Consider the following 22,966-nt stretch of genomic DNA (forward strand, 5'->3'; position numbering starts at 1 on the left):
TGTGGGGGGACTCCCACTGCCACACGGCAGCGCCCATGGAGGCAAAAATCGCCTTGCAGGCTTCATTTCTTCCCGGCCAGACACCGCCGCTAGCAGCACGGGGGCGATAGGGGCCCTGGAGAGCCGCAGCTCCAGCCCCTGACCGCAGGCTCGTGGCCGCCATTTTGCACCCCGCTCAGAGACCCCGGCCCCTCACACCCCCTGCGCCCCCCCGGTCCCGCCATTGCGCGTGCGCGGTGGGCGGGGCGGCGTGCGCGCCTGCGCGCCCCGCCCCTATATAAGGGCGGCAGCGGGCGGTGCCGGTGGCGCCGCATTGCAGACGGGCACGGAGGGGGACCGATGGCGCGGCCGCTGATCTTCGGGCTCCTCAGCCTCCTCGGGCTCCTGGCCGCCGGTAAGCGCTGCCCTCCGCCTCCCGAGCCCCTTCCCCATCCAGCTGAGCCCCGGCGGGCTCGGGGAGAGCGCCCAGCCCGCGCAGGACGAGGGCAGCGCGGCGGGGCGAAGGCCGGTCCTGGGGCTGTTTGTGTTCCCCGGCAGGACCCGCTGCCACATCCCAGGCTGAGGGAGCGTGCGGACAGTGCGGGTTTCAAGGGCGCCTTCGGGGCGGCTGTGATGGAAAAGCCGTGTTTGGGGGAGGGAGAGTCGCCCAAAAATAGCTCCGGGGCAAGGCAGGGAGAAGGGGGGAGGCCCCGTGGGGATCCGGCCGTTCCCGCTGCCGGTGGGGAAATGATTTCCCGATGGAAGCGTGCTCGATGTGCATCCGCGTCCCACACGAATCGGGCAGCTCAGAGCCCGGGCTGCTGGGGACAATTGGGAGGGGAAAAACTGTTTTTTTCCTCGCCAGCAGCGCTGTTTATCTCCGCCACTTCAGGGATAGATGGCTGCTAATCCTCTTGCGGGTGGCGGGAGGCTGCCTTTGCTGTTGTGTTTCTGCATTAGGATCTCCTGCTCCCTATGGAAAATTCCACTGATTTTGGTCCTCGCCGTCTCATTACCTGTTGTTGCTGAGGTGAAAGTGATTTGGGGAATGGGTAATCGTCTCCCTTTAGCTGTAGGATTCGGGGTTAGAACATGCAATGCTTGTGTTTTGTACATTGCAGAAGCTTGACAGAGGTACAGAAATGATTCATAGTCTGACGAGTGGTAATATACCTTTAGGCTGTGGGATAGTATAGCTAGAAAGCCCAAAATTTGAGGACTTACACAGTGATGTGCACAGTTGCTTGGAGAATTTTCTTCTAAATTAGACTATTTAATATTAAAGGCTTATTTGCTCACAAGTTTAACCTGCAGCATTTCAAAAGTCAAAAAAAAAAAAAAAAGCCCAGCTGGCTGTTTAAAGGCCATAGGAGTAACCAGCTGGCACAATACAGTAAATAATCCTGTGAAATTTTTCCTGTGAAATGATTGTGAGTTTTGTACTTTATTGTAGTTTTAATGTCATAAAATCATAGGGTAGCCTGGGTTGGAAGGGGCCTTAAAGGTCCCTTCCAACCCAGGGACCTTGGAAGGGTTGGAAGGGACCTTGGAACCTTCTAGTTCCAGCCCTCTGCCTAGGATGGGAACACTGTCCCCTAGATATCCTGATAACATTTAATATGCTGATACGTGGACAGTTTAATGGGTTATCTCAGACTTTTCAGGCAGGAAGCAAGAAAGCAAATATCAGCTTTCGCTCTGCGTGTTTATGCGCTCTCATGGTGTCCTTTGAGTTTGCTCTGCACTGAATTAGCTGCCATCAGTTGCCACTCCTTCTGGGACTGCTTCCAAATCGCTGAAATCATTGCAGTTTCTTGGGCTTTGAAAGTGAAAAGGCTTCACCTTGAAGTATCCACCAGCTTTCCCATTAGGGTGTTCAGGGAAATTGTAATGAGAAACCAGTTCAGCAACGAGAGTTCGCTTGGCCTACCTGCTAAAGGCATGTCGTGCAGCTGAGGGCAGCAGGAGACTAGCCAGGCCTGTTCTTCCTTAGAAGTCACTCTTTTAACACAAATAAACAGCTGTCTTTTCTCACAGGGTTCTCAGTGCTCATTGCCTCACCTACCGTGCAGATTTTCCTGAAGATTTTGCTGTGGCAGCCCGAAACACCGTTTTAGTCTGCAGAGCTGGCTAATTAGCTGTGCGAGCATTCAGCCACCTTTGTCAGATCCTAATGGAGTCACTTGGCTGCCTTACAGGCCGTGAGGGTTTTTGGTTGACCTACTTACAGGGCTTATGTGCATCTTCCCTTTAAGGGAGCCACGGAGGAATTAAAGCAGGGTGTACAGGTCCTGGCATCTCCGGACTACTGATGTGCACTCTGATTATTCCTTGTCTTTGAGGCCAGGCAGGGAGGAGGAAGGCTGGGTGTGCTCTTAAAGGAGGAGTCAGTTTCTCTTTAACTGAATATTTCCCTCTTCCTTTTTGCTAAATTAATTTGGGAGTGGAAAGTAAAAACTTGGAGGATATGATTTTTTCACATCCCCCTTCCCCTAAAATAGTAGACTTAAAACCTTGTAAGGAAGGCAGATTCAGGTTAGTCTGTAATTCCTCTAGCAAACACTGGTCAGAACATGTGGGAACAGGAAATTCGTAGGCTGAGTTAGCCTGGCTTGATTTTTCTTGAGGATATGGATAAAGCAGATAACTGGACTGTTCTGTAGTTGGCAGGTTTGTTCTGCTATTGTGATTTCTAACAAAAAAAAAAAAAGCCAGGCTGGGGCAGATTAAATTAGGAGAAGAGGGATAGGTGTCTTGTGCCAGCAATGGTGTGTCCAGTGTGACCCGGGCAGTGGCTGTCCCCCTGTGCTGGGCACTGCCCAGGCCACACTCAGCTCTTGTGTCCAGTTCTGGGCAAGGAAGGACACTGAGGTGCTGGGGCGTGCCCAGAGAAGGGAACAGAGCTGGGCAAGGGTCTGGAGGGTAAGTCCAGGTCGGAAATCAGGAGACATTCCTTCTCAGAAATGGGTTCCCAGGGAGGCGGTGGAGGCACCGCCCCGAGGTGTTCAGGAAATGTCAGAGCTGGCACTCAGTGCTCTGCTCTGGATGACAAGGTGGTGATTGGTCGCAGGTTGGACTCGATGATCTTGGAGGGGTTTTCCCACCTAAATGGTGCTGTGATTATGCGCAAATAAAATCTGTGTTTTCTTGCAGCAGTGACTGGCTCTGAGGCACGGTCAGGCCGTCACATAGCGAAGCCGGCGCTTTGATAGCGCAGCAGTCATGTGCCCTGTGTAAACCTGCTCTTGCACAATCCCCTCCTTGTTTGCCGGGCAGGTATAAATAGAAAAGGTCGCTGTTGGTTGTGTCTGGAGGAGCCGAGCCGGCCCTTCTGCATCCCCGGTCTGTGCTGTTCGTGCACCGCGAGGAGCTGCTCCGGCAGCCTCCAAGCACCGAGGGGATGTGGAGGGTGGAGCCAGAGAGATAGAGCTTGTCAGCAAAACTGGATGTGTCACCTGATGTCAGCTGAGGCTCTCCGGGAGCTTGGAGTGTGCTATTTCAGGGAAGGCTTTTCTGGTATAAAATGCAGGGACATCTTGGTTTTGTATCTGTGGGGGAAGCAGGAGCAGGTCCTGCTGCCTACCGTGGGTTTTTGTTTCAGTATCTCCTGTAGATCTGATTCTTCAAAGCAGGTTGGGGCAACGCCTTAGAGCTCTGACATAAAAAGTGTTTATTTTTTCTTAAAGGATTTATTCACTTTCTGTTTGTTTTTCTTTTAATGGAGCAGCTTTTAAACGCAATTTGTTTGCTGCTACTAAAATATCAGAGTTCCTGTCGCAATTAAAAAGGCTGTATATGAAGTGAGTGTATGTGTTTTAGGGCAGTACTTCTCTGTATTTGGTCATGAGGCAATGTTTGGTTTCAGTTGCCTGATAGCAGATTTTCCCAGTGTTTGTTATGTGGATATATTTGTCTAGTGAAAAAGGCATGATAAATACAGGATTTCTGCAGAGACTCACGTGAAGCCTGTCCCCTGCATCCCCCCAAAAAAACCCTCAGAACAAAACCAGAAAGAATGGAGATGGACCACAAGTATGCCCCAAACATTTTAGAGTATTTCTACAGGCATCTGCTGCAGGGAAAAATGCTGCTCATAACTTTTTGGGAATATCCTAGCATACTGTTTGGGCCACTTGCTCCTGATGTCTACCAGGTGCCCTAGAACATCCACTTGTCTCTTCTGGATTCTGCCATAGGAAAATCTCAGGCAGCAGTCAGGCCTTGCTTGGTAAGACCTGGCCAACTTGGAAATTCTTCTTTTGCAACCTTTGCAGTTACCTGGGACAGTTTACTGGGCCAGCAGAGGTGCTTTTACTGTTCCAGCTCATCCAGTTCTCTGCTCTCTTTACCTTTATGTGATTGCCTGTACCTACACACACTGCCTCTCTTGCCATCTTGTGTTCTGGTGAGGGAGGCAAGGGAGCACCTGAGGCAGAGGCAGTGTGCCAAAATGAGAATGAGTTCCCAGCTTTGAGCAAGACCCTGGTTGTGGTATTAACTCCAAACTCATTTCTTGCCCATCGTGCTGGTTAGGAATGTTTCAAGTTTGGTTTTTCCTCAGTACATGTTGGACAGGAAGACTCATTTTTAACTGGAATGCTGGTAACAGCTAGCCACATTTCTTCCACTTTTTCTTCAAATTGCCTTTAATCCCTCAAATGTTATGGCCACTTCACTGCCTCGTTAATCCAGAGGCATAGGAGCCCCTTGGCAAGAGTCACTGGTGTGTGATGTGGTTACAACTTTGGAAGTTTTACTCACTGACCAGAGAGGCTGTGGAGTATTCAGCCCTTCACATAACTTCAGGTTGGGGTCACTCCTTCACTTCTTGACACTTTGTAAACTTTGGTGAAGAGAAGTTGACCCCTCTTGACTTTAACTTAAATACTCTTGGCTTTTGCAAGTCTCAGAGGACGTGGGGAAAAGTCAGTAACTGGCAGAGCACAGATGGCAGAGGCTGATGCATTTGCTTGGTCTGTGGTGTCTCTGGGAGATAATGAATTTTTAATTTTTTAGCATTGCAAGTAGGACAGCCTGGGAATGACAACCTTCCTGATGAATAGGTTCATACACTTATGCAGGTTGGACTGTCACAAAAGCATGAGAGTTGACAGCACCCTAAATGATCTTCACATTTTCCTTCAATCCATTGAGTTGAACAGCAGCTCAGCACTTTCCTTTTTATTTATTTATTTTTTTTTTTTTTCCCCCAAATTTCAGGTTAATTTGTTTGTAACCAAGGGTTTTCCTAGCAGTTGGGTTTGGAGGAGAGTTGAATTTCTTTGTGTTCTGGGTGGTAGTTTTCTGGTTCATCCTTTGGGTCTTTAGGGAATCTGGTCTGGCCTCTCAGAATTCCTGTTCATTGACTCTTATATAAGGTGTTAAAATTTAAGTGTCGTTTGTAGCTTCAGTGCAGCTTTTGGAGGGGATTTCTTAGGATGTTTTTCTGAGAATCAAGTGGAAAGAATTCAGACTGGCTCTCCGTGGAAGAAGAGTGAGACAAATGCTTGAGGGAAGGGAAGGTGTTTTCCAATAAAGGTAATTGCCTAGCAATTTTCCTGTAGCTGTCCTTGCAGAATGGTAATCCAGACATTATAAGCTTCCTTCCTTTTAGGTTCCTCTTTCCTGGAGAGGAGTGAAAAACTGGGCTGTGCTTTCACATGCATGGCTCTATAAGCCAAGTGGAAAAGGTGATATTTTCTGAGGGAGCCATCACCTCTACTTCCCAAATTTGTGTCTGTGAGTTAGGATAAACTTGGTAAACCAAGGATAAACTTGGTAAAGCAAAGGCTTTTTTTTCTTAAATTGATGAAGTCACATCTGAAGTTGTTCAAGCAGGGAGAAACCAGTCAAGTGGATGAGGAAAGGAACACCTTGGCCTTCACAGATAAACTTGTTTGATGCTCCAAAAACAGTGGCTTGCAAGAACTTCAGGAAACAGTGGGGGAATAGCTCTTGGTGGGCATGACATGTGACTGTTGAGAGCTGATCTACAGAGAAAGGAGAAATCTATTAAAAATGGGTAACCTTAGGTAAAATCAATATATAAAATAAAGAGATGCCAGAGATAACAAAGAAAGTAATACCCTTGGGTTTATCCATCTGTGTGAGGTAACTGATGGTGCTTTGGTTTCTCTTGGGTTGCTGCTGTGCTGGGGGTGTGAAATACCATGTTAAGGTGTTGCTCCATTTGTAGCAAAGGCTGTTTGGAAGGAGGAGTTAATACACAAAACTATTTGTTCTGAGACAGCACAAGGTCTTAACACACTTCAGTGGCATGTGTGCTTTTGTGGTAATATATGAGGGAAAAATTCTGTTTCATAGTTAAATAGGAGAGCAAGCTAAAAGGGAAAAAGTGGTAACTCTTTTCTGAATCTGCAGGATCTGAATAATTGCAGAGTTTTTTTAGCTTTGTTTCTGTTTTTCCCAGGATGTTCAGAAAGGGAGGGTGGGTACTGTTGCAATGAAGGTGTATCCGTTCATATTGGATATAATATTTCAAACAAAAGTACTTCCCCATGGTACAGAACAAACTTGTAAGAATTTAACAATGTTTGAAGTCGCTGTAGAAGGTGTCAGAAAAGAGGCCACGATTAGTGTGTGTCATCTTTGTTCTGTAGCTGCTGTAAAATGTGCCAGCCATGTGTGGCTCTGACAAACAAAATTGCTTAGTCACTGTCTGACTAGAAAGATCTGCGCTGAAAACATTAAAATTTAGAGTTGTATTGACACACAGCCAGCAAAGATGATAACTGAAAATAAATATGAAGCAAAGTATTTTTGCCATAGTAATGGTCTATTGTTAAGGCTGTGAGGAAGAAGGAACAAGACATTGTGTTGAAGCTGGTACAGATGTGAAAAGTCCTGCAGTGACAGGATCTTAAAAGTAAAATAATCAAGCAAAACCTGAAAGCTCACTAAGAGCCTGATCAAACCAATGCAAGTTACAGCATGAATGCCTCCACTTGGCTTTGAAACACTCTCCTAAATCAAGAGTTTGAGGGACTGCTTGGAATAACTATTATTGGAGTTGTATAGTTCAGTTTTGTAGTTTACACTGTGTTTCAATGTAGGAGGAGTAATTGTCTTTTGGTAAAGGCATAGGTTAAAAGCTGTGCTTGTAAATAGTTGGGAATCCTTGAGTTTAAAGCCCAGGTCTTGACTGACTCAGAGCTTGACTCTGCCTTCCAGAGCCTTCCTACCACTGTTCAGTGCCAGTATCTGGAAGGGAAGAATAACTTTCCCTCAAGCAAGTGTATTCTTGTTTATTGTCACCCTGCCAGAGCTGACAGCTCTTTGGCTGGCCACTCTGACTTTGAAAATTAACTATTCTTAGGGCTTCCAGATCAATAATGCTGGAGTTTAGAATAGGCTGTAAATATTTTGTTAACCATACATTATTAGAAGCTTTGAAGTCTTACTGCTGCAGTCTCCCAGGCAGCACCAGTGTGCTGTCCTGCTCAAGGATAATATGCAATGAAGCTTTTTATTGGCAGAGAGGGTGACAAGCTTCAAGCTCTTGTGTAAAAAATCAGGCGTGCAAAGCACGTTTTTCTTAAAATAAATGGGTCATTCCTCTAAAGCCCAGCGTAAACAGGCTTTATAAATCAACAGCTGAGAAGGCTGCAGAATGCCACCTATAAAGCAGTGTTTATCTGGCTGTTTGGTGAGTGGTGGCCATGTACCTTGTAGATGCACTGGTAATTCAGCTTTAAATCGATCCTCTAATTGCCTACAACAAGGCATGAGAAATGGGAAAGTGATTGTTCATCTGCTGTAACGTCACCAGAAGCTTCATAGGAATGAAACACCTGAATTCCTGCCTCATGGCTGACAGTGTAATTTTGCAGGGTTTTGTGAAGTGCAAACAGCATTGGTGTAAAGAGAACACCTGTACAGCTGATAGGTTTGAACAGGTTGAGTTTATGTTTTGTATTTTTTTAATTTTTGTGAAGTTTGGCAGCAGTGCCTTGTAGGCTTGGACCGTGGTGGATTTCTTTGGAGCCTGCCTGCTGTAGGATTTTAGGAGTTGTTTCTTGATTGGTTAGTGCAATGTAGGGCATTGTCTCCTGGGGAGACAGAGCTTACTGACACATAGATAGTTTTAGAAACTGGGAGAAGTTGGGTGCCAGGTCCAGACAGAACAATTAAAAAAAAAAAGAAGCTTGAAAGTCAGTAAAAACATGCATTTGATTCACTTGTCCTGCTGATTATTCATAGTGCAGATACTTCACATTTCTTTACCAGGACTGTCCAGAGAAGATATTCTGTATCTTACTTGAAAGCTCTTGTAGTTTGCATGGCAGTCCCATATGGGATGGGAGGTCATGTCCAAAAAAAGGACTGGTATATTTTTTCACACCCACAGATTTTTCTGTACACAGTTGAAGACATAACCAGGAGAAAAAAAAAAAGGAAGTCTAAATAGATTTAGGAGCTTTAAAAAGTATGATAGAACATTCCCTAAGAACATTCTTAAAGCTTTCTGTTTATGGTCAGTGTTTTGGTCTGTACCTGCTCTTAAGTCTTGCATGCAGTGTGTACATTGTTGTGGCTCCTAATCTAAAATCTTCCTCACTCTCTGACTTGCTGTGTGAGAACAGGATGCTTCACGTGGGAGGAGGAATGCAGGCAGCAATCACAAGCTGGTTCAGAGCTGAAGTGCCGGCAGGGCAGGAGAACAGGGAGATTGTCGCTTTGGGAATCAGCTGTCTGTAGAGTACATTTCTGTAATAAGCAGTTTTTCTGTTTCAAATCACCTGGTAGCTCTTGTGTGCTAAGCAAAGTGAGGTTTTGTATTTTGGGATTTTAAATTTTTTTTACAAAAGGTGGATGATGGGAGAACAGACTGCTGAGGTGCTGAGACTTGGGAAGTTCAACCTTTAACAGGGTGTTCTTTCTTTGACTCTATAACCTGTGTTTGGGACAGACCAAAAACTTCTGGATTTAAATGTGCTTAAAAAACCTGAATAAACAGGTGGTTATTTTGGCAGCTGGAAAGGCTGATTCCCTTTGCTCTCTCTGGCAGCCGTGGCCAGCCCCGTGCTGTGGCAGAAGGAGTGCGCCAAGGGGCCGGAGGTGTGGTGCCAGAGCATTCGCACGGCGTCGCAGTGCGGGGCAGTCAAGCACTGCCAGCAGAACGTCTGGAACAAGCCTGCCGTGGTAAGTGCCAGCCTCTGAGAGCCCCCAGGCCCACCTGGGGCTCAGGTGGTTGCTTTCCACACACTGAGGAAGATTTCTCAAGTCTCTGATTGGGGCTAAGCGCTGCATCAGACTCTGCCGAGGTTGCCGTGCCGTAATTTGGGTGCTGGATGGAGGTTGCTTTTCACTGCTCTGCCTTGCACAACTCGTCTGCTGACTTCTCCTGTGACCTGTTGCACAATCACCCAGCAATGTATGGAATGGAGCTAGTGGATTTCACTTGTTCCTCTGTATTACTACCGACTCCTAATTCAGAGGAGTCTTTTTCTGAACTTGAGCAATTATTACAAAAAGGCTGTGTATTTGTTTAGGCCTTTCTCAAAGGTTGAAATTCCCAGAAAGATGCACCATATGCTAAATGATGGGAGGCATGAGAGTAAATAATAGCACAAATGTTACATTTAGTGCAGCTTTTCAATTGCATTTGCACTAAATGTGAGGGCTGCTTTATTAGATGTAGCTGTATTTTGGGTATTGTTTCACAGTTTTCTAGGGGAGAAAAAGGTGTTTTACTTACAGATGCATTCAGTCCAAATTGGCTGTATCTATGCAGAGATACTTCAGTTTAAGGAAAAGTAGGGGAAGGGAGGAATTCAGAGCACAACTACAATGGTTGAAGCAGCCTGAAATGTTCTAAGATTTCTAGTTCACACTTTCCTTCAAGTGTGAACTCTGAAGGAAAAGGTAAAAGGAGAAGGTGTCTTGGAGCAATCAACCTTGTATTTCAAGGGCCTGGGAGGAGGTGAAATGAGCAAGTAGTAACATGCCAGCTTTCATGTGGCATTGGTTTACTGACGAAACTGTAGCTGGACATGCTTGAAATAGCCTTGCTCTTTGTTTAAAAATACCTTTTCCCACCCTGGCCTCAACCAGTATTTCTTCCTTAATTCCAGATGTAATGTTTGCCCTTTGTGCTGTTGTTCACACTCTGCTCTTATAGACACTTAATTCTTTCTCCAAGTAACTCTCTGCTTCTCTCTCCAGAGCAGTATTCCCTGTGACTTGTGTAAGGAGCTTGTGACGGTTGCTGGCAAAATTTTAAAGGATAATGGCACTGAGGTAAGCAGAGCTCCTTTTCTCCTCACCCCAAAACACTATCTGGTTTCAAGGTCTTGTGGTGAGGGGGTGGAAGAGTAGTCTGTGTTGTTTTCCTAACATAAGCAGCAGATGTTGAAAGGGACTGGAGTGCATGGGGAAAGGCTTTTAAACAGCCTCTGCTGGTTTAGAAATTAGCAAATTCTAGAGTCTCCCATGCCTTAACACATCCCTGGTTGACTGTAGGTGCCTAATAAAGTTGTTCTTGTGCCAGTGGGGCACCAATATTGTAAGGTGGGGTACTGTAGTCTCTAGGAGTGGGTGGTTACACCAGCTGGACTTTGTTTTGGTTTGTGGGCACTGCTTCCCTTTTTCTTTTGTCAACCTGTGGGTGCTTTGTACAAACAAGTCGCTGTCCCATGAGCCCAGAAATTCACTTTCTCCTCTTAATTGAAGTGTTCTGTTCTGGCAAGGCTGGGCTGTGCAGGCCACACAAACAGCGTGACATGTTTGTGCTGTGGCAGGGTCTCATCAAAGGTCCAGAACTGGGGAAAATGTGTCTGTAGTGTAGAACCTCATTCTAGTTCTGCTTGTTGCTGCCTGGACCTAGCTGAGTCTGAGGAGCTTGTTTCAGGCTTTGTATTGTGCATTTTGGGAACAGAAGGAGCATTTGAGAGAGAGATATAATGTGTGTCTCTCACCTCATCTTTCATAGGATGAGATCCGCTCTTACTTGGAAAAGACCTGTGAGTTTCTTCCTGACCCAGGCCTTGTCTCTGAGTGCAAAGAAATTGTGGATTCCTACCTACCAGTTATCATGGACATGATCAAGGAAGAGTTTGTAAGTAGATAATGATTTACCAAAAGCTGTTAGTATTAAAAGTTGTGCTGCTGTTGATGATGAATTTCTCTTCTGCCTAAGATTGTGCATATGATCCTTCAATCCTTTGTGGATCACTGGTACTGTTAGTTTGAAGACTCCTTCTGTACTATGAAACATTTTCCCTGTCTTACCATGTTTCAGCTGAATGATTCTCTACTCTGAGCTTTAAAAGGGACATCAGTTTGGAGCTTTAGGTGTGTATCTTGTCTCCCCCAGGATAAACCTGAGGTTGTGTGCAGTGCCCTTGCTCTGTGCCAGTCCCTTCAGAAGCACCTTGCAGCAATGAAGCTCCAGAAACAGCTCCAGACCAACAAGATCCCAGAGCTGGATTTCTCCGAGCTGGCATCCCCATTCATGGCTAACGTGCCTCTTCTCCTTTACCCTCAGGACAAGCCCAAGCAGAAGCCTAAGGTAAGCCTAGGACTAAGGCCTAAGGGCTGTTTAGTGTGGACCATATGTATAATCTTGGACTAAGTTCTGCAGTCTGCAAAGGCAAGTCTTGTGCTGTGCTGTTGCCATCCAGGACTGTGGTAATCAAGCAGATCTTGCTGGAAACAATTTCTTCTGAGGGAAAGCTTGGCACCAGGGTGCAGAGGAAGAACAGCTCTTCCCATATTTTGAGCAATCTGCTAGCTGTGCCCCTCAGGGGATGCATTTGTCTCTGAATGTAAGGGTGGCAGACTGGATTGGAAAAGAACAAACAGTTGACAAAGGGGAATAGATGTGGCAATGAACTTGGATGCAGAGGCTGAGTGTTGACAGCGAGCCAGGGAGTGGGAGTTGAGCAGTGAGTGGGCTGAGAACAAGCTGCTGTGGGTGGAGCAGGTAAGATCTGTGCCAGATTTAGAAACCTCCCCACTGTGGTCTGTAACAGAACCAAGAGATTGGAAGATTGGGTATCTTAACTATTATCTCAGCTTTGGAGCCAAGTAGGTACCTAATCTCCATCTAGTGGCTGCTGCACACACCAGCAGTAGCTTGTCTGTCTCCCTACTAGCTGAGGCTTCAAAATATTCTCCAGAGTATTTATTAAGGTTTGTACATAGCTCAGAACAGCTTGTAAAACTTGGTAGTAACAGGAGCTTCTGAAACATGTCATGTGAAGCTGTGTCAACTTGAGTTTCCTTTCACTCTTTGTCCAGGCAAGTGGGGATGTGTGCCAGGATTGCATTCAGCTGGTCACTGATGTTCAGGAAGCTGTGAAGACAAACTCCTCTTTTGTGAAATCTTTGGTTGCTCATGCCAAGGAGGAGTGTGACCGTTTGGGACCTGGGATGTCCGATATGGTAAACTGTCCTTTTTTATTGAAAAATTCTGCTCCTGTAAGCAAACATAAAATAGTTTGTTCAGTGCCTTAATCCCCTGATCATAATCTCTATTTTAGTATCACAAAGGAGACACTGTTGCATGTGTTAACACAGTATAACAACAGCAGTGGTGAAATTACAAACTTTGTGGTCAGGAAAGTTGGGTGGGGATATGCGGGACTGGGGAGCAGGAGAAGGACTCCAGATTGCTCTAGCCCTTAAAACCTTTTCCACAAACATGGTCTGTGTGGGTAATGTGGTTGTATCAATGGGGGCTGGGGCTTTTTGCCCTGAGAGGAAGAGAAAAGGTTAAGCAGTTACCTGTGCAGCAGTTTTGTAACCTGAAATACCATCTTGTATTTGGGCCAAGCTCTGAAAGACCTGTTGTTATGCAGTAGAGCAGGTAAATTAATACCTTGAGATGTATTAGAAAATTCTAGATGGACTCTACAGTGTGAGTGGTTTGGTAGTCACAAGACTTTCTCTTCCTACTTTCTGCAGTGCAAGACCTACATCTCTGAGTATTCTGACTTGGCCATCCAGATGATGATGCACATGGTAAGATCAGCAGAGTGCAGTATTTGCTCTCAGTTCATTTTTCTGGCTTGTGTAGCTGACTTCTTTGGAAACAGGAAACATGCACTGCAGTAAAACTTAGGGGAGGGCCCTTGCTCTCGAAGTCTTGGTGTTAATGCTTTGAACTTGTTTTTTGGATATGTAATTTCTGTTTCAGGATGCTTTCTTTAGTATGTTTCCTTCCATTTTATAACAACTTCTGCAGTACAAATTCTGCAGTACAAAAGGCACTCTAATCCTTTGAAATATGAAAATACATTACACATGTTCCTTTATATTCTTTTATCTCAGTCCTGTGCTTACACCACCTCCCCCCTCCTCTAAACACTGTGTTAAAGATATTAGAGTTGGCTTTGTCACAGTATTGCAAAATTAGTTCACGTGTGAGAGATATGGTGTCTCCTGGAACCAAGGCTAGACATCCTTCTGCAATTGCTGTCTGAAGATTCCTGCTCTCAGGGCTCTTGACAGGAGCCATGGAAAGTGAGTGGTACCTTCTGCAGCAACAGCACCTCTTTATCCAGAGAGCTGAGTGCCTTCAAAAAACATGGCTAAGCCTTTCCTTAGTGCAGTCTGTAGATGCCACAGGTGACATAACAAACTACAGGTGGATATGTCTGACTTGAACCTGAGTTTGGCAACATAGTGGCCTTTTCTTGTTTCCAGTTGCTATAGACTACTTAGAAGCTCATCCTGTTTCTTAAACATTTGGGGGGGAAGTCAGTGTTTGTTCCAGCAGCACTGAGTTTCTCATTCTAAGCATTGCAATGCAGTGTGTTGTTAGTACCTGAAATTGGAAAATTACTACCTCTTGTGTGCATCTGAGTGTTGTCCAGACTCTCTGGAGGTAGTCTTGTCCAGGATGCCTTAATAACTGCAGATGAATAATGCTGGTTAGCACTGTGCAATTACATGTGAGTTGCTGTAGCTGAGGATCTTTGGGGTGGGGACTGTGTCATATTCCATTATCTTTGTGGAAAGAATATATGCAGTTCCAAGTGCTTGATGTGTTTTTTTCTCTTAACTGTTATCTTCAATTTCTCCTTTCTTCCTCTGTCTCCAATCTCCCCTGTCAACAGAAGGATCAGGTAGGTGAGCAACTTGCCTGTGGTGATAGCCTGCTTGTAGTTCACCCTTTGCTCTTAAAGAGCTTGTAGATCACTTCTTGCTCTCTTAGCTGTACACTTGGTGTGACTGTGCTCAGTGCTGACAGATACAAGGGATATTTATGTGATTAAAACAGAGAAAGACTAAAGGCTTCCTCCAGTGCATCAGTCCTACTTCCAGCTCCAGATACCACTTTGTGCTACCAAGATTTCAGCTTGATTGTGCTTTGGCCAGTAGAGCAGAAAATATCCTCCCTCTTACAGAAGAAGGATAGACATGGAAAAAGCATGCTAGTGGCACCTGGCAGCTGGTGGTTTAAAGTCTGGGCTCAAAAGGGCTTGAGCAAAGCTGTCCCCAGGTCTTCCCTTGGTTAACCTGTAAATCTAGGACAATGGTGTGGATTTTTGAAGTATATGAACTGAAAAGGTGAAAGCTTCCTAGTGCAATTTGGGCTTTTAATTTAATCTGTCCTGTGGGACCTTGTGTCTGTCATCCCTCTGTGAGGGAACGTGTGTATGTGGGTGTTGCTGTAACATTAATACCTGGAACTGCTGCTTACAATGCATGAACCAAAGGCCTTGACTTAAAGGTGCTGCCTGGAGTAGTCTGAAGCAGCACAGTGTCTCTGAGGTGCTGCTTTTGCCTGTGCATGAGATTGTGGCATGATGAATTAATATTAACTCTGGGATAAGCCTCTCCTGTAGGAAGCTTGGAACAGGGTGAGATGTGATCTTCTAATTACCTGTAGGACCAGGGATGTCTTTTTCTAGCTTTAGGTGGGAAAATGCAAGTTCTGTGTCTCACTCTGTACAGCCTTTCACACTTTGGGTGTCCTCCTTAGAACAGTTTGCCTCATGTCTGGCATTTCTTGGTGCATTTAGTAATGTCTGTTCCAAAAAAAGAAATGCATGAAGAGTGTATTTCTTTGAGAAAAAAGCCTTTTTACAGACTTGGTTTCTGTTTGCTGTTTTCTCTTACTGTGGGAACACTGCAAGTTCAATTGTTGCAGTACAAATGGTTAGGCTTGGGTTTTAACAAGCTCAACTTTTGTTTCTTGTAGGCTGTGTTCAGTAATGCGAGAAACTGTTTCTGTTTGCAGAATGTGATGTTTCTGGCAGCTTTAAAGAAGGTAGCTTGTGGATGAGGAAAGAGGTTCTTCTAGGCATTTCTTTCAGCTTTTGGGTGAACTCTGAAGTCAGGATAATTGGCCTCTCCTGTGATTACCTAAAGCTGGGGAGCAGCTTTGTGGATGCAGCTCTGACGTGATGCTGCTGGTGGCTTGTTCTGGTGTTGGTAGCTCTTAAGTCAACTCCTTTTGAAGGGCTTGCAAAGTGTGGCTCATGGGACGTGGTTTTTTAAATGGGGTTTTAAACCTCTTCCTCTTTAACAGGAACTGCTAAATTCCATCCAGTAGCTGTCCTGCCTATAACCTTACCAAATGCTTTGGCAATACCTGAAGTAGAAGTAGTCATGAAACTTTAAGTTGTGTTGGAGCCTTTCAAAATTTTGCTCTCTGCCTGCTCACAGACTCTGTAGAAAGGACAGAGACTTCTAGACTTTGAAACATTGCTTATACATCTCTTTCCAGCAACCAAAGGACATTTGTGCCATGGTTGGGTTCTGTTCTTCTGTGAAGTCTGTTCCCCTTCAGCCTCTGGTGCCAGCTCAGGTGGTTCATGAGGTGAAAATGGAAATTGTGGAGGTAAGATGGGCTTTTTGTACTTTGCTTTCCTTTTTGCTTTAGTGTAACAAACCAGGTGAAAAAGATGAGCTTTTATGCACAGAATAATCCAAGTCTCCCTGCATATAAATTCCTGATATTTTCTTGTTTCTGGTGCTGATTTGTGAAGTAGGAAAGCTGATTGATTTGTTTGAACAGCAGAGCCTACACTGAACCAGAACTACAAGGTAATGCTTCAGGATTGAAAGGGGAACTCTTGTTCCAGCAGTTGTGAATGACACTTTAAATGTAAATTCTCAGTTTGAGTTTTGCTCTTTGTTTGGAGTAATACTTTGATCCCTTTTGAAAATGGGGCAGCACTCTGCATATGCAGATGAGGGATCAGAGTCAGAATACTGAAGCTCTTGAGCTTGAAGAAGCACCTTGGCTTCTCCAAAGGGTATTTTTGCAAACAGGAGGCTGCTCTCAATTCTAGGAAACGTTGTTCTCCATTAAAGTATTTTAAAAACCACTATATATTTCCCTTGACTTCTGTCTCTGTGAGATTGTTCATTTCTTTGTGTCAACTAAATTGAACTCCTTGTACAGCCTGGGGGTTGTAGTCTTAAAATTAGTCATACAAAATGCCTGTTCATTCAGACAGGCTTTTTACTGAGACCTTTGAGGGTGGTTTTGGGTTCTGTGTGACCTTTTGAATACAGCCCAAAGTGAGCAGCTAGGTAAATGCTGTTAGGAATTGTCCCTGTCAGATGTGGTCCAGTGCTGATTTATTGTGTGTGCATTTCTTCTGTGTACTCAGAAGGCCTCAGTTCAAGAGAAGACTTTTTCTGTGTGTGAAATCTGTGAGACCATGGTGAAGGAAGTGACTGGCCTCTTGGAGAGCAACAAGACAGAGGTGTGTGAGTGGTGGGCCTTGTACCCCTTCCAGCTTTGGCTGAGATGGGGCTGCACTGAAGGGGGAAGGAAAACCAATTTCATTGCCTGTTTTCACAACAGCAACATTTCTGTCCTGGCTGGAACAGAAAAGGTGTGCTTATAACCGAGTCAAAATTCTCTGCCTCATTTCCTCCTCCTGCCCTGTGCTTCAGGAGGAGATTGTGCATGAGATGGAGGTGGTGTGCCGCCTGTTCCCAGGGAGTGTCAAGGACCAGTGCAGGGACTTCATCGAGGTCTATGGCCAGGCTGTGATTGACATGCTCTTGGAGGCAACAAATCCTGAAGCTGTGTGTGCCATGCTGAAATGCTGTGCAGCCAGCAAGCTTCCCCAGCAGCCAGGTTGGTGATGAGGGCTCTGTGGTGTTCAAAATGAGCTGGTTCACCTATGATGAGATGTCTTTTGAGGACACTGCTGATACTGCCTCCTTTCTTCTCTTTCTCTTTACCCAAGCACTGATGTTTGGTTTGTTTATTTCCCTTCTCAGTTGTAGTGAAACCTGCAGGTGGCTTCTGTGATATCTGCAAGATGGTGGTGGCTTATGCAGACAAAGAGCTAGAGAAGAATGCCACGACAGCTGAAATTGAAGCTTTACTGGAAAAAGTCTGTCACTTCCTGCCAGAGTCTGTCAGTGAACAGGTAAGGTGTTTGTGCAGGAGGCAGACTAAAAAGCCATGGTCTTGGTGGCTGGGAGCTGTCCCTGTTGATTTGTTGGGTTTACATAGGTCCTAACAGTGACAGTTATGCTTAACCTCATTTTTTGAGTGTTTTATCTGATATTTTGTCTATATACACTAATTTTAGGTCCGTCTCTCAAGTGTCTCTGCTTCTGCTATAAATGTCCAGGTACTCCTAACAGAGGTCTCTGTGTTTGGCCAAATGCCTTGTCTCTGGCTGGAGACAAACTGTCCACAGGTGCAGCTGGGACTGGCTTGTGTCCAGCAACCTGATCCTTCACGGGTTTTTCCCTTTACTAATTAGCACCAAAGCATAGCAGCTTCTCCTGTCCAGTAGAGCAAACAAAAAAAAAGAGGGAAAAGGTTTGATCTGAGACAGTTGAATGACCTTGCTGTGTGGCAGCTTCCCTTCCAGACAGGGCAAGGCAGATGGAGATGAACAGAAGGATGAAACACAGAATCCTGGAATGGTTTGGGTTGAACGGGACCTTAAAGACTGTCTAATTCCAACCCCCCTGCTGCAGGCAGGGACATCTTGCAGAGTGTTTGGAAAAGCTAGAGAGCAGCTTCTCTTGTTGGTTTTTGTAACTGCATTCTCTCCTAAAGGCTGAGAGGAGTTTAGGGTGCAGGGGGATTAAGTTTGCTCAGTTCCCATCCTTGGGAGTTGGCAGGCCCTTGAATAGGTGTCTCCTTTAAGGGTCTGAACTGACTGGCTGAATTGTTGTACTAATTTGCAGTCAGGAAAGGTTTGCCTGGAAATTCTCTGAGAACAGTGGGTGGGAACAGTTGAAAGTTTGTTTTTTTTTTCCCCCTCAATTCTGATCCTGCTTGGGGGATTAATGAAGTAATTGAAAGTAGGCTGGTGTAATTCCAGTGGGACACCTGTTAGACCACTGATATCAAGATTTACCTGAAAATATTACTAGGTGGCTGCTGAGTGTCAGCAAGTGGCAACTGCTTGTAAGTTGACTGGGGATAGAATATAGAGGCTTAAAGCAGCTGTGGAACAGCTCTTCCTGCTGTGAGGCTGTTTAGTAGCTGTGGTTGGTTTATTAATTGGTGCTGTTTGTCTCTGCTGAGAGCAGCAGCATCTTCCTCAGCTCTGGAGCCTCTCCACTAGAGGGAGAGAGGCTGTTTCTGGCAGGCAGTGCTCCTGCTGCAGCCTTGTCTGAGGGAATAACTTGAATACAAGTGCCTGGGAGTCCTTGCTGCTGTCCTGCTCAGGAAGTTTGTCTCCAGCTGGTTCCGTGTGCTTCCCTCTTGAGACAGGCGTGATCTCCACGATCAGAGACGAAGCTTTGCAGTCAAAGCTTCTTCTGCTTGGTTCTTTTCCCAAAGCCTGTCCTGTTTGGCTCTTTTCCTTGTGACCCCTTATCTCCTCGTAGTGTGACAGCTGCAGGCAGGTATGAGCTAGCAGAAACAGTGATGTAGCAGTGATTAGTGCCTGACTCCTTTGCCATGTGCAGAGCTCAAGCCTCTGCTTTGTCCTTGTGGATTGTGTTGTTGGGGTGTTCAGGGTAGCACGCAGGCCTGCCTGCTGCAAACTATACATTCCTCTGCTTTCAGAGGCTCCAGCAGGAGAATCTCTCACCCTGTGTTTTGTTACAGTGTGTGCAGTTTGTGGAACAGTATGAACCCGTGGTTGTGCAACTCTTGGCAGAGGTGATGGATCCCACTTTTGTTTGCACTGTGAGTATTGCATTTGGTTTTATTGAGGGCAGGATCTGATACAGTCCTGGGTGCCTTTCAGTGTCCAGCATGCAGAAACTCTGCTGGAATCAAAATCAGCATGCTGAATGCTTGGAGCAAGCCCCTTGTGCAAGGCCTGGGGCTTCCTGAATGGGCAGCTGTGTGACTGCCAGCCCAACAAGGAAGGGCAGCAGGAGAGAGCTGCCAGGGGTTATCCACTGCTGAGGTTCAGTGGCAGGGTGTGATGTGCCCTGAATGTGTGGGAGGTAAAGTGACATTTCTTGAGAAGGGTCCCTCTCTAGGAGATCTGTTTTTCAAAACTTGATACGAAGGAGTTCCAGTAACTTAACTCTGCCTTGGGTCGGGTTACGTGGCTGCTGGTTCAGCTGCAGGTGTGACCTCAGTGGGAGCTCCTGCAGCTGCCTCAGTGCAGCTTCCACACTCCCTCAGGTGGAAGCTCAGACATAAGGCTGGACTTGAGATCTCCTGGTGCACTTAGGAAGGTGCTGACTGTGCTGCTGCTCTTTTCCCAGAAACTCGGAGTGTGTGAGTCAGCTAAAGAGCCTCTCCTGGGGAATGATGCCTGTGTCTGGGGTCCAGGTTACTGGTGCAAGAACATGGACACTGCTGCTCAGTGCAATGTACGTAAAGCAGCCTTCTGCCTCCAGTTTCCTTCTGATGTCTGACAGCTCCTTCTGAGCTGTTTTTGGCTTCTACTGTACTTCAAAGTGGATGAACTCCAGTTCAAAACAAGCAAAAGGGTACTAGTTTGGTAGAGGGTGTTTCATAGCTCTTCATGGCTTTCTCAAAGCTGACTTTCCTCTCCTTTTTGTGTCCCACACCTCTCCGCCAGTATTTCAGAATCTATAGTAAGGTACAGTGTCAGCTTTATATTTAGTCAGTGTTCCTGCAGCCAACAGACCGTGTCACAATCTCTCAGCAGGCTCTAAAAATTGGCTTCCAGTATTGCTATTTCTGCCAGGCCTTAATGGCTAAGGGTCATCAGCCTTCTTTCCTAAAGCTCCTGGCTGGTAGGACTCAGGATGTTATTTATTCTAGCCCTCTTTGAAATCACTTACTTTAAGGAAAACAGTTTTGCTCCCAAGATCTTGGCTTAGGATAAGGTGTTGAACTGCTTGTTTGCAAACTGGCTTTTTTCCACTAATATCAGCTATTTCTTCCCCTTTAGGCTGTTGATCACTGCAAACGTCATGTGTGGAACTAGAAGAAGAATTTCCAGTTCTGAAACTTTGCCATGGCTCTTAGGAAATGTGGGCTGAGGTTGGCGGAGAGCTGTATCTCACCTGTCCCTCCTCTCTGCCTCATTAACAATTTGACCTTCAAGTTCCTTTGTTGTAACTCTTCTGTAGCAGTGCTGCTGTTGAAGGATCAGATTTTCATTGTTGACTTAACAAAAATATTTCTGATTGTACAGTTTAACCCCATTATGCTCCTAAAAATAGTCAGTGTGTTGTAGATTTTTTTTTTTAATTGGTAGGCTGAAGTGTTTATGTGCTGGGAGGAATGACAGAGATGGTGAAATGAGACAAGGCTCTTATCTTTTAATTTCAAAAAAAAGAGCAAGATAGCAACTAAACTTTCAAATGTCTTTCTGTAGGCAGCATTGGGAAGATTTTATATGCTTTGCATTTTTAACATCAGGCTGAAATGTTTATTTTCTGTGTGTGGGAAGTCTAAGGGATAATGTTGAATCTGGGAATCCTTTTGGCTGGAATTTTCAAAGCTCTGCAGATGCAGAGGAGTGGGCTTTGTGTGCCCAGCTAACTTTCAAAGTCACTGGTAATTAAAAAGATGCATTGGAATGATCAGCCTTTTGCATTTGAGTGACCATGCTTGTGGCTCATGGTGTTGTTGTAGCTAAGGAAAACCCTCCCTCAGCCTTTGCTCACATCCTTCTGATTTCCTTGCACTGCTCAGTCCCAGCACGGGTGTTCTGCCAAGCCCAGTCCTGTGGGATGTCAGTTTCCTGAAGCATGCAGGTGTACCTGAGGAATGACTCCCTTTTTTCTTATCCTAGTTGCTCAATTCTGCTTGGTCTTGCAGCTTCCCACAAGCAGCCAGCTGGGTGCTGAGGAGGAAGCATGAGCTGTCACTGGAAGATGGAGGAGAATCAAGTCAGCAGGAGCTGGGAATATGGCAGAGGAAGTTCAGCACTGAGGGTGGAATTTGTGGAAAAACGGGTTTTATTGTAACCTGTTGGTTCCCTGATCTGCTTTTTCTCTCACAGCATATTTCAGTCATCTGAAACTTGAGAGGTGCTGTGAGGCTTGGGGGCACCTCCCACTGCTGCCCACCCACTCTCACTGACGCCCTTCTGAGTAACTGGAGGTATGAATTGTTATCCCGAGTTCCCATTTCTGTTGGGAAATGCAGCAAGCAGAGATGGCAGGTGGTAGGAGCACTAAAGTGGCTGTTTAAAGCTCTGCTGGCACACTTGACAGCCTGCCTTTCACACCTCTGAAATTCCACTTAAATGGCCTAAAATCTCCCCCAAAAAAGCCTTCAAGGCAGGCTTGCTACCCTGAGAACATGGCAGGTCCTTGATGTGAAGGGTCCTTGGGGGTGAGAATCCTGCTTGTGTTGCTTGGGATGGACCTTGCATTGGGTGTGCACTTCTGATCAAGTTAATCCCCAAAGCAGGGGCACTGAAGTAGCTCTGAGGAGACCTTTGCAAGGAGCAGCTGGGCAGATGCAGAGCTTTGAAAATTCCAGTCCTGTTCAGAAGGATGCTTGTAACTCCTGCTGTTCCTGTGGTGTGTGGGGCATGCAGGAGCTCCAGTAACAATGCTGTAGCAGCAAGTAGAGTATTTTTCATTGGAAAACCACTGGACTGCAGGTTTTTAGTTGATCTGTGTGCATACTAAAAGCCTGGCCAGTGCTGACAGATGGCAACAGAGGTTGTTCTCCCCTGTTTCCTGAATACTGAAGCACTCATGGCTTTAAACAAGAGGAAAAGAAAGGAAAATTTCCCCTAAAGACATAAAATACCTGCAGCTTTCTGTCCTGGCAGGCTTGTGCAGTGGTTTGGTGGTGTATCCCAGATGGAGCAGATAGGAGATGGGCTCTGTCCCTTGGGCAGTGCTGCCCTGGAGGGACGGGTTGTGTGACACCACGGCACAGAGCGTGGCATTTGGTGTTTTAAACTGGATGGTGTGGATCTTTCTTGGGGGGAGGTGGGGCTGCATTGACAGCTTGGCAGGTTGGTGGGAAGGTTTTATTTTCCTGGGGTTTTTAGTAGGACTCATGCTGGGCAAGCTGAACCAGGGGAAGTCCTGTGCTGCTGCTGGGAGTCCCTTTAGTTTTCTCCCTTCCTGTGGACTGTGGCACCCAACCTGCTTGAGTCATGCTGGGGGGGACACTGTGCAGTTGCTTTCTAAAGAACATTGTCTTGATTTTTTTCTTTTTTTGGTTTTTTTTGGGTTTTTTTTTTGTTTTGTTTGTTTTTTGCACAAAAGCTTCCTTAATGAACAATAAAAACTTCTGTAAACCCATAAATTCGCATGTTCCATTTTTCTCCATGGCAAAGGTTCTTGTTGAGGTTCCCCTTGGCTGCTTGGCCAGGAGAAGGCACGTCCCAAGGTGTCCCTGGGAATCTGGGACTGAATGGATTCGGGTTCCCATTACGCTGCGTGTCCCATCAAGCCTTTGTTCTGCTGAGCAGGGTTGCAGGTGGAAGAGGCTTGCCTGGGATTGCTGTCTCTGTCTCCCCTGGACAAACACAACGCCTGCTGTGAGGCAACAGCCCCGTGTTGCAATCGCTGCCTTGCGCAGGCCACAGGGACTTCTTGATACCGGCCTTCCCTGCTGACTCGCGCTTAATGTGGCTTCCCCTGTGTCCTCATTCCCTGCCTGGTTCCAAATAAAGTATAAAAATGT

The 22,966-nt window shown here is 45.9% G+C and overlaps 1 protein-coding gene across 4 annotated transcripts; it reads left to right on the plus strand.

Moving 5' to 3' along the window:
- Positions 1-272: 272 nt before the first annotated feature.
- LOC121348082 (prosaposin) lies at positions 273-22,581 on the plus strand. 4 transcript variants are annotated; one of them, XM_041427265.1, is made up of 15 exons: positions 273-394; positions 9,008-9,141; positions 10,165-10,239; positions 10,931-11,056; positions 11,315-11,509; positions 12,241-12,384; positions 12,907-12,963; positions 14,061-14,069; positions 15,677-15,790; positions 16,569-16,664; positions 16,858-17,044; positions 17,191-17,342; positions 18,989-19,069; positions 19,603-19,710; positions 20,259-22,581. In XM_041427265.1, the coding sequence occupies exons 1-15, from the start codon at positions 340-342 to the stop codon at positions 20,292-20,294; spliced, it is 1,569 nt and encodes a 522-aa protein (XP_041283199.1). In that variant the 5' UTR covers positions 273-339; the 3' UTR covers positions 20,295-22,581. The 4 variants fall into 4 exon arrangements, with proteins under 4 accessions (XP_041283199.1, XP_041283200.1, XP_041283202.1 ...); XM_041427266.1 differs by having other exon boundaries at positions 14,064-14,069; XM_041427268.1 differs by lacking the exon at positions 14,061-14,069.
- The last annotated feature ends 385 nt before the right edge of the window (positions 22,582-22,966 follow it).

Source organism: Onychostruthus taczanowskii, unplaced genomic scaffold (assembly GCF_017590055.1).
Source record: "Onychostruthus taczanowskii isolate IOZ18803 unplaced genomic scaffold, ASM1759005v1 scaffold98, whole genome shotgun sequence".
Taxonomy (NCBI): Eukaryota; Metazoa; Chordata; class Aves; order Passeriformes; family Passeridae; genus Onychostruthus; species Onychostruthus taczanowskii.

Coding starts and splice junctions, on each gene's coding strand:
- LOC121348082 (XM_041427264.1), top strand. CDS start 340: ATGGCGCGGCCGCTGATCTTCGGGCTCCTCAGCCTCCTCGGGCTCCTG. Junction 11,510..12,240: donor AGCCCAAGCAGAAGCCTAAG/GTAAGCCTAGGA, acceptor CTCTTTGTCCAG/GCAAGTGGGGATGTGTGCCA. Junction 16,665..16,857: donor TGGAGAGCAACAAGACAGAG/GTGTGTGAGTGG, acceptor CCTGTGCTTCAG/GAGGAGATTGTGCATGAGAT.